Source organism: Eschscholzia californica, unplaced genomic scaffold, assembly GCF_041429995.1.
Source record: "Eschscholzia californica isolate CP2 unplaced genomic scaffold, dmEscCali1.0.p SCAF_5, whole genome shotgun sequence".
NCBI classification, from domain to species: domain Eukaryota; kingdom Viridiplantae; phylum Streptophyta; class Magnoliopsida; order Ranunculales; family Papaveraceae; genus Eschscholzia; species Eschscholzia californica.
Genome location: NW_028238472.1, coordinates 14,255,095 through 14,266,202, shown reverse-complemented (window position 1 = coordinate 14,266,202; position 11,108 = coordinate 14,255,095). Strand labels below are relative to the sequence as shown.

General features: G+C 36.0%; 1 protein-coding gene across 1 annotated transcript; it reads left to right on the top strand.

Moving 5' to 3' along the window:
* Positions 1-393: 393 nt before the first annotated feature.
* Positions 394-5,297, top strand: LOC147537298 (endoglucanase 25-like). The gene is made up of 6 exons (XM_086643415.1): positions 394-1,024; positions 2,080-2,387; positions 3,019-3,480; positions 3,672-3,807; positions 4,102-4,274; positions 4,565-5,297. Exons 1-6 carry the CDS (start codon positions 655-657, stop codon positions 4,970-4,972), a joined length of 1,857 nt encoding a protein of 618 aa, XP_086499541.1. The 5' UTR covers positions 394-654; the 3' UTR covers positions 4,973-5,297.
* Positions 5,298-11,108: the final 5,811 nt, after the last annotated feature.

Here is an 11,108-nt window from a genome sequence, read left to right as displayed (position 1 = left end):
CAATTAACTAGAGTAAGAAGAAGGTATCAATTAGAGCGAAAAAATTAATTGGAAAAATATCACAAGGACAAATTGGTAACGAAAAAGTAATGTCATTAGTGTCAGAGTAGAAAAACTGTTTGGGGGTTCTACTGGATGGGGGTCATCTTTAGGCGCCACTTTGGTTAGTTGGTCAACTTTAGTGGCCCAAAATAGAATTAACCCATAACTAAGTTAGTTAGATCATATACTAGGTTTTGTTTACCCACATTAAAAATGAGTGCACAGAATTTCAGAAATACAGCAGACAAGTCAACATCACCGACAATCAAAAGAAAAAAAAAAAGAAAGAAAAATAGACACCACTTAAATAAAAATTAATAAATAAACTACTACTACCAGCTAGTAGTTCTTAACTCCATTAGGAAGGAAGGAAGGAAGATAGTGAAGAAGATATTAACTTCCACTTCTTCCTCCTCCCACCCCTCCATTATCACCAATCAAAAACACTTTCTCTCTCTCTCTAGATCTCTATCTCTCTTTCTGTTTCTACAAGTTTAGTATTAATTTGCAATCTTCATGTTCTAATCACAAACAAGAAGAAGAAGGATATATATAGAGAGAGTAAAGGAAAGAAAAGGGGAGGAGGGGGAGGTTTAAAAAATAAAATAAAAAATGTATGGAAGAGATTGGGGAGGTCCATTAGAGATAAATGCAGCAGATTCAGCAACAGATGAAGATAGAAGTAGAAATTTACAAGATTTTGATAGAGCAGCTTTATCAAGACCATTAGATGAAACACAACAAAGTTGGTTATTAGGTCCAGGTGAACAAAAAAAGAAAAAATATGTAGATCTTGGTTGTATTATTGTTAGTCGTAAGATCTTTGTTTGGACTATTGCTACTTTACTTGTTTCTGCTTTTCTTGCTGGTTTAATTACCCTAATTGTTAAAACTGTTCCTCGTCATCATCATCATGATCCTCCTCCTGATAATTATACTCAAGCTCTTCATAAAGCTCTCATGTTCTTCAATGCCCAACGCTGTAAGTCTCTCTCATTCTCTCTCTCTCTTAATTATTTATTATTGCTTGATTTCTGGTTTTCATTACAGGAATCCGTTTACTCAATTGGGTGTTTTTTTAGCTCAATTTTAGTGGGTTATTGCCTAATTTGGGAAATTAATTGGTGCAATTTATTATACTCAGATCTGATTAATTGAAGTAATCCCCTCCCCATTAGCTCAATTTTAGTGGGTTCTTGCCTAATTTGGGAAATTGGTGCAATTTTTATTCAGATCTGATTAATTGAAGTAAACCCATTAGCTCAATTTTAGTGGGTTATTGCCGAATTAGGAAAATTGTTGTGATTTATACTCAGATCTTATTAATTGAAGTAATCCGCCCAATTAGCTTAATTTTAGTGGGTTATTTCCGAATTAGGAAAATTGTTGTGATTTATACTCAGATCTTATTAATTGAAGTAAACCCATGTTTGGAAAACAGTAAAATGTTGGTGTAACAGTAGATCATATTAACCGTTATTTAATTGCAAAAAAAAAACGGTATTTATGACCTACCCTAGACCTGGAGTTGGTCTAATTTTGTAGTCTTCTAATATGTCAATTAGGTCTAAATGGGTAGAACGTCCGGTTGTAGTGCAACTGGTTGTGCATCCCTCGAAAAGACCACGATGTCACGGGATCAATATTTGGGAGTATGGTTTCCATCAAATTTTGCTCGATGTAATTTATAGGTATTAACAAAGTAGGTAGTCATAATGATCTTGAGGTTTATTTCAAGAGTCTTCAAGGTTAGTTTGCATGATGTAATATCATTATGTATTATCTAATGAATCTTTGAAAAAACAAGGTCGAAATGAGTAAAACTTACAACAATTACACTACAAATTCTATTTTTGTGGGTTCCGTTGTTTCGGATCGATTAAAAATAACGGATTGAATTATTGTAGAAAAATGTGTCGGCATAATGAGATCTTGTAGTATAACTACAGTAATGTTTTGTACTAATAGTTTTCTTGATGCTTAATTTATGATATGAGGGGCCCAATCTCATATCTTCCTTGACATTTCTTCTTGCAGCTGGACCATTACCAAAACATAATAATGTTTCATGGAGGGGTAACTCTGGCATGAAAGACGGAATGTCGGATAATTCAGTCAGCAAGAATCTAGTTGGTGGATTTTATGATGCAGGAGATGGAATCAAATTCAACTTCCCTGCTTCTTTCGCCATGACAATGTTGAGTTGGAGTGTCATTGAATATAGTGCTAAATATGAAGCTGCTGGTGAACTCAACCATGTCAAGGAACTTATCAAGTGGGGTACTGATTACCTCTTGAAAACCTTCAATAATTCTGCTGATACCATCGACAAGATCTATGCACAGGTATATTGGTTGTACTAAAATTTTCGTCGCTTGCTTACTTCTTTTATTGTTATTGTTCCAGTAAAAGTAAAGGGATATTTCCATGCATGTTGCCTTAAAATGTTCATTTCAGTTCATACGAAAACAAAATCTAGTCCCAAAATTGAAACCAAGAGTAAATCAATCTTGTGGAAGATACAATATCTAGAATGGAATTCTGATAAGCGTGATTAGGTTTGCTAGTTACTTGAACGATCTGTTGCCGACTTTCCGTACAACTATTCTTTAGTTGATTAAGGGTTGGTTGTTATACTCTACACATTGGTCCCACTTTTCGATTGCTTTTAGGAATATCTTAGAACTTGCGTTCATTTGAACTATGAAAAAAGATAATTAACAATTGACCTGAAAATTCTGTCTGTGTTTGATTTGGCATATCTTCGACAATCAAAAATCTTTTACCCCAAAAGTAAAAAAAAATGTGGATGTACCAACTCTAGAGTATGATCCGTGTTTTGCGGTTGTTAATTTCTTCCTGGTACAGCGAACACTCCAAGAGTCTAAGTTAGGCATTTGGAAACTGATGTAATTTGTGAAACCCGACTTGGTCGGGTGGTAACACATAAATCTCATTTTCTTCTTTGTCATGTAGGTTGGAACAGGGGATACTTCGGGAGGGAGTACTACACCAAATGACCATTATTGTTGGGAGAGGCCTGAGGACATCGATTATGATAGGAAAGTATATGAATGCCATAGTTGTTCTGATCTTGCTGCTGAAATGGCTGCTGCTTTAGCTTCTGCATCGATCGTGTTTAAAGACAGCAAAACCTACTCACAAAAGCTAGTCCACGGTGCTTCGACTTTATATAGGTTTGCAAGGACTCAAAGAGGAAGGTATAGTGGTGGAGGTTCAGACCCTTCGCTTTTCTATAATTCAACTAGTTACTGGGACGAGTTTTTGTGGGGCGGAGCTTGGCTATATTACGCTACTGGAAATTCCTCGTACCTCTCGTTAGCTACAACACGAGGTTTAGCAAAACATGCCGGTGCTTTTTGGGGCGGGCCTGATTATGGTGTGTTTAGTTGGGACAACAAGCTTGCTGGTGTTCAAGTAAGTAAATGGCTTATTCTTTCATGCTATTTGGGCCTTCAAGATTATGGCTCACTATCTTTGCTATTTCAGCTCGAGACCTTGGCGGTTATCGCTTAAACATTGGAAACCACCTCGGGCTTGGGCTTGTAACAGTGCTTAATATTCGTCTGACTAGCTTGATGTTGATTATTTTTATTTTTATTTTGCAGGTCCTTCTCAGTAGATTAAGACTATTCTTGAGTCCTGGATACCCCTACGAGGATATGTTAAGCACTTTCCACAATCAGACCAGTATAATCATGTGTTCGTACTTACCAGTTTTCACCAGCTTTAACCGAACGAGAGGTTCGTCTTTTCCCTCATTTTGATTGATCATATCGTAATGCTCACAAAGTGAAAATCATGACATGTACGACTTAAGACAAAGAGTTACATGGTTATTTACTCATTTTGGCCCTTTAGCCATCCCTCACTCGTACATGTATGAGTTTTTGCATTATAGGTAGTCATTTAAGTTAGACACGAAAGCTAGAAATCGAGCCCAACAAGAACGTTGAAGTGAGAGGCCCAAAGATATATGTTGTCTTAAAGTCCATAATATATTATTCTAACATGTTCGAGTATTTGGGATCGTTGCAGGAGGTTTGATACAACTAAATCATGGAAGACCTCAACCTCTTCAATATGTAGTCAATGCAGCCTTTTTGGCTACTTTATACGCTGATTATCTTGATGCTGCGGATACGCCAGGATGGTATTGTGGGCCCAACTTCTTTTCAACTAATGCCCTTCGTGATTTTGCCAAAACTCAGGTATGTTGTCAAATCTTATTTTTCATTTTTGAGTGGTTCCAAACATACTTGGTCCCCGGGCAACAAAAGAGAAATGCTTCTTTTCCCTAGAGTCATAATCAGAGTTTGACTCAAAAACATATCTGGCATCACCTTGACCACGTACTTCGATCAACCGGTATATATTGTGCCACCAATTCATTGGTATGACTCGAAGTAAAACTGTAAATGATTTGTAGCATTCTTCCAAACAAAAACAACATTTATAGAAAATTTAATAAGAATGCTATTTATTGTGTTGGTTTTGTCAGATTGATTACATCCTCGGTAAGAATCCTCGGAAAATGAGCTACCTAGTTGGTTACGGAAAGAAGTACCCGAAACATGTTCACCATAGAGGAGCATCGATTCCGAAAAATAGAGTGAAGTATAATTGTAAAGGAGGATGGAAATGGAGGGACAGTTCAAAGCCCAACCCTAATACAATTGTCGGAGCCATGGTTGCCGGACCTGATAAATTTGATGGGTTTCGTGATGTTCGTACAAACTACAATTATACGGAGCCAACACTTGCAGGAAATGCGGGACTTGTTGCTGCACTTGTAGCTTTATCGGGCGAAGGCAAAGTTACAACTCCGATTGATAAAAACACGATATTCTCAGCGGTACCACCAATGTTTCCAACTCCTCCACCACCTCTTGCTCCATGGAAACCTTAAGTCTGATGGATAAGTTTCACTCTTCTTCTTCAAAATCATTTTGTGTTGCAGTTACGTATAAAAGAAGGTTAAGAGAACAGAAGATTATGAATTTGGACAATATTCATAATTGATTAAGATGAACCTTCGAAAACTGTGGCTGAATTGATGATTTTGTTGTTGTATTTCTTCTTTTTAAGGTCTTGTATACTTATCGAAGAAGTAAGAACATAAGTTTGTATGTATCAGAGAACATAACAAGTTATTTTGAAACAATTTGTGATGTAGAATTTGCAATAATTAAGTTTTCATTGATAAAGAAATGGCGGAGTTGTGTATTATCAAATGATATGGTTTCATTTTTCATTGTTTAAGTATACAAAAGATATTGTTTTCCTTTTCAGCAATGATATGTGGTAATCAGGGTTGGGTGGTTCTTGGGCCTCCAACCCCAAAGTTAGTTCTGAGATGTAAGGCTTCTCCCCCACTTATGAATCCATCCCATGTCCTTCCACAACTAATGTGAGATTATCCCAACAATCTCTTCCTTACACATCGACTCTAAACTTCAATAGTTATTGTGTCGAGAATTGTTATATCCGGGTTCAATCCCTTACACATTGACTCTAAACTTCAATAGTTATTGTGTCGAGGATTGTTATATTCGGGTTCTGATACCAGTGTTTCGTGGTTCTTGGGTCTCTCACAGGGCCGGCCAAAACAATTTCTAGGCCCAAAGCGAAGTTAAAAATAGGGGCCCTTTTCAAGTAAAAAATTAATTGAATTACATTGGTTACGGGAAGATTCGAACCTCTGCCCATCATTACACAACCGAAGTCCCTAACTACTGAGTTGCGGATTGATTTTTGTGCAAAATTTGCTTCTAGTTTTATCTATTTATTAGGGCTAGTCTATTAAACTCCAACCAGGAAGCCCCTCAAGTATGTTGGGGCCCAAAGCAGCCGCTTTGGCTGCTTTTGATCTGGGCCGCACCTGCTCTCTCATTCCAAAAGTTAGTTTAAGAGGTAAGGCTTCTCCCACATTTGTAAACTCATCCTCTGCCTCTTCCACAACTAATGTGAGATTATCCCAACAATCAGAAAGCTCAATTTTTTGCTGCACATCTCAGGGCGTAGTGTACATGAGAGAGAAAATATATCCTTCTTACATTCATGGTCGATCCTGAAGGGGAAACAAGAAAAGCCTCGCTTCGGGCCAAAGGGCCTCACAGGAAGAATGAGTGGAAAGAACTAAGGGGCTTCAATTTTAATTACAGTATTTGTTTTTAAACTATTTACTAAGCTCGAGTAGTCTAATGTAGCTCAATTGGTAAAAAACATGTTAGATGATCCAAACAATCCAAGTTCAACATCAACCATAAACAATTTTTCCTTCTTAAACTATTCATTTATTTTATTTTTATCATTTCATTATTATTCGTTATTATTTTTAGTTATTTTTGTTGTTGATATAAAAGTTTTCATTGTCCTCATTAAATTATTATCCGTATTAATAATTACCGTCGCCTTCAACAAATTAGGATTTCAATTCATTTGAGAACATTTTTTTCTCGGAATATTTTCGGGTACCCATCAAATTGTCTACAAAAATACAACTTTACCAGAGTCCATAGACAAATTGTCACAGTGCTCCAAATATTTGTGGACTTTCAAATGTTCTCATTTGAATGCCTCAGTGTAGATTTTAAATAGAGTTATTTCTTTTTCGACCCCCTACTTTGTGATCAGCTTCTTTCTTGGTCCCCTATTTTCATAAATTCAAATATGATCTTTTTTTAAAGTAAATGCCACAGCTACCCTTCCACTTAACAAATTTTCAATATTAAAAAAACATATTTCCACCTCACCTCTTTCTTCTCCGACGAGGTCGTCGGCCGGAAAAATTTCCTGCCAGCGACCTTTAAAAAAAAAATTTCTCTTCTCTCTCTGAACACTCTGGCAAAGGGGTTTCCCTTCGCCGGAGTTCTGGTTCACCAGCCTACGGTGAAGGGAAACTCCTTCGCCGGAGTGTTTGGAGAGAGAGAGAGGAGAAATTTTTTTTTTGAAGGTTGTCGCCCGAAATTTTTTCTGGACGGCGACCTTGTCGGAGAAGAGAGAGGTGAGGTGGAGAGATGTTTTTTATCTTTTTCTTATTTTGGAAATATATTTAGTGGAAGGGTAGTTATGGCAGTTACCTTGAAAAAAGAGGTCATATTTGAATTTATGAAAAATAGGGGGTCAAGAAGGAAGCTGGTCACAAAGTAGGGGGCCAAAAAGGAAATAACTCTTTTAAATGTCAAAATTGGAATGTTTACAACATTTGTGGACTTTTGAATGTCTTCATTTATATGTCTATGGACGTCTCATTATCCTGATCCACATAGAATATCAGACGATAGTCTTTAGGTCAACATAAAAGAGGACAGTCTTGACTCTTAAGTGATAACGTATTGGATGATGTCATCAACATCATTACGTAATGGCAGACGCCATCAGCTCATCTATTATAGGGTTAATTCTAATTTAGCCACCAACTGACCAACCCACTCGTGTAGCCCCTAATATTATCCAGCATTCACGTTTGGTCCTCTGTTTTGATATCTCGGTGACAAAATGTTCGATTATTGTTTTTATTTTCTGGTTTTACCCTCATCTACTTTTTTTGCTATATCTTCTCTCTTCATTCTTTATCAACTTCCCCAATTCATATTTTTCCTCAATATTCACCTATCTCTCTCGCTCACTTGTTCTCTCTCCTATCAAGATTAAATCTTTAAAATCCATGAACTCTCAAATTAGATTTTTTTTGGGGTTTCAAATAGATCAGACAAGTAAATAGTTAAATCCAAAATAGAGATTTGGAGATTGAAATCTCAATTTAGGGTTTCAGTTTGTGTCACTCGTTTTGGAGTTGAATTCCAAAGGGGGATACCAATTATGAAATCCTATTAGGATTTCACTAGTCTAGGACGTGTGAAACGCGAAGTGAGGCTCACCTTTTGAAACCCGTTTTTCATCTCATAGATTCTTACAAAATCAATCTTGCTCGGAGAGAGAGAGAATGAGGAGAGCTAGTACCTAGAAGAAGAAGAAGATTGAGATGAGAGTGAAGTAGGAAAAAGGAGAGGGTAAAAAAATAATAATGACTTAATATTCTCTACACAGAATACCAAGAGGTGTCCAAATGGGAACACTGGACAAAATTGGTGACTAAATAAGTGAATTACTCACCTCTTGGGGCTAAATAGAAATCATCCTTTTCTTTTTATATGTAAAATATGATCTTGTGACTCTTATCATCATCAAATCTAGCACAAGCTCAACACACAGAGAGATAGAAAAAAAATAGAGAGAGTCTGCAGCAGATGGAAATGGAGCAAAAGAAAGAAATGATAGTTAAAGATATTGTTATTGTTGGTGCAGGGATTGCTGGTCTTGCTACTTCTCTAGGCCTTCATAGGTACTCTATATAAATATTATTATGCTTAAAGTTAGAACTCATTAAATCATGACAATTAATTATTATTATTATTGCAGGATGGGTTTGGAGAGTTTGGTTTTGGAAAGTTCAGATAGTTTAAGGGTGACAGGATTTGCAATTACAACATGGACTAATGCTTGGAAGGCCATAGATGCCCTTGGCATTGGGGATACCCTTAGGCAAAATCATGACTTACTTCAAGGGTAAGTTACAAAAACAAATGTTACAAGAGAAACAATAGCGACGACGTTTTTATTGTTGTAAGCGCTATAACCGAAATTATAATCGTAATATGAAAAAAAGAACATTTCTCATTACGGGCTTCGTTGTTATTACCGTATTATTTTGGAATTAAGGATAAAAAATTGATATTCATAATGGAAATACGAGTAAAATAGCAAAAAAAAAAAAACATAAATTTTGAGATGAAAGTAATGTAGTCGCCGTCCACGATTTTGAGTATGGTCCTAGTTATTTACAACATATTGAAATTTACAAAAACGGTAAGAAAAACTAATATGAAAAACAATGTCCACGAAAATATAATCTTGTGTAACGAATATTGTAATTTGTTATATTACTAGTGTTATGTGTTAATTTAACTGAACCGTTTACCTGATTTACCTCAGCGTAGTTGCAGCTTCTTCTGATTCTGGAAATCCAACCTCTAAAATCTCATTCTCAAAATTTGAAGAGAAGTTGTAAGTTATATATCAATAGGAATCTCAATAATTAGATTTTAATCAGGGTTCTATTTAACGAGTGTCGGTTACTTTTTCTTTGATATTTCCATTTACATTAGTTTGTCAATTGAAAATCAAATATATATTCAAATCGAGTTAGTTATCTATTTTTTCAATTTAGGTTTAAAAAATAAACATAAATGCTACTTAACATGAGAGATTAAAAGCGACCCAATAGCGAACTAATAACAACGTGACGTGTGGCTTGAGAAACAGAATAACATCGTTTGTTATTTCCGAATTGATATTCATACTGCAGTCCACGATTATCCCGTATTTACATTCAAATCTTTTGGTACAAAATATGATCGGGACCATTGATCCACATTCAAATCACGTGTTTCTCAACCCACGCGTCACGTTGCTATCGGGTCGGTTTTCGTCTCTCGTTTTAAGTAGCAATTCTGAAAAATAAATCTTATTTAAGCAGCCCAAACGCCCTCAAATCAAATTTCAGATTCATAAGAAAAAAAAAAGCGTAACATATAACTACTTAGTTTGGTTACCTGCCGGCTTTGTTTATGTAGTGGGATGCATGAAGTTCGTTGTCTGAGAAGAAAAGAAGTGCTTGAAACCCTAGACAATGAACTTCCAGATGGTACCATTAGGTTCAATTCTAAGGTTGTTTCAATTGATGAAGAAGAGTATTCCAAGCTGGTTCATTTAGCAGACGGGTCCATTGTCAAGGCTAAGGTAATAATTTCTGCCCATTCTAAGTTTATGTTGTTAAATTACTTCAAAATTTTTAAGAAATAAGCGGATGGCAAGTACTTTGATCCATTCAGAGAGTGTCTGCAGTCTAGGTCGTAGATAAGTGCTCAAACAGTCAAACATTGACAAAAATTTTGCCGAAACGTGGCAAGATTTTTTTCAAACTTTGGCTGAATCTTGACAGTTCTCTTTATGAGTGAATTATGTTTTAACAGTCAGGATTCAGTCAAACTGTGAAAAAAGACTTGCCACATCATTTCGACAAAAATTTTGTCAATTTTTTTTGTGAACTTAGCATTTCCCATTCTTAAACGAAACCTAAGCCCGGTTATTTTATTTCAGGTATTAATTGGATGTGATGGAGTAAACTCAGTAGTGGCAAAATGGTTAGGTCTTCCTCCACCTATTTTCACTAGAAGGGTAGCTATTCGAGGTTTTGCTCTGTACCAAGGGAGTAATGGACACAATTTTAAACCTAAGTTCTTGCAATTCTCTGGGAGTGGCTTTCGTTCCGGTTTCATTCCATGCGACCGAAAAACAATATATTGGTTTTTCACTTATACATCGCCTTCCCACCATGGTAAGTAATTATACTTTGCAACAAAAAAAACACATTGTTGTGTTTAAAGACTAATCAATCATACTAAAAATTTTAGGTGTCAACTAAAATTTTTTGAAACTTATTTTCCCTCTTTTTCTTATTGTGGTTGCCAAGAAGGAAATATTGAGGAGGGCCCAACACAACTAAAGCAATTTGTGCTTAACAATCTTGGTAATCTACCTAAAGAAGTGGTGGAAGTAGTTGAAAAGACAAACCCAAGAAGCATTACAAGATCTCCATTAAGGTTAAGATGGCCATGGGATATATTGTATGGAAACATCAACAAAGGGAATTGTAAGAACTAGGGTTTGAGAGAACCAGACGAAATGAAGTTAGGGCAAAGATATCATCTTTTATATAGTCAACTCTAGTCAAATGTCAATGAAGACTAGGGTCATGATCCAAGTCCAAGTCAAGCAGTCCAAGTCCAAGTCAAGCAGTCCAAGTCAGAACAGTTCATGAAGTCTGGTCAAGCACAATAAGGAACGTCTATAGGCACCTGTAACAATAAAGAATTAGTTAGGAAAACTAACTAATCAAGATTCTGTTAAGATTGTAACTAACTTTAGTTTTCTTCTAAACTCTACCTATAAATAGAGTTAGAGTTGTACTTAATAAACAT

Coding starts and splice junctions, on each gene's coding strand:
- LOC147537298 (XM_086643415.1), top strand. CDS start 655: ATGTATGGAAGAGATTGGGGAGGTCCATTAGAGATAAATGCAGCAGAT. Junction 3,808..4,101: donor CAGCTTTAACCGAACGAGAG/GTTCGTCTTTTC, acceptor GGATCGTTGCAG/GAGGTTTGATACAACTAAAT. Junction 4,275..4,564: donor GTGATTTTGCCAAAACTCAG/GTATGTTGTCAA, acceptor TGGTTTTGTCAG/ATTGATTACATCCTCGGTAA.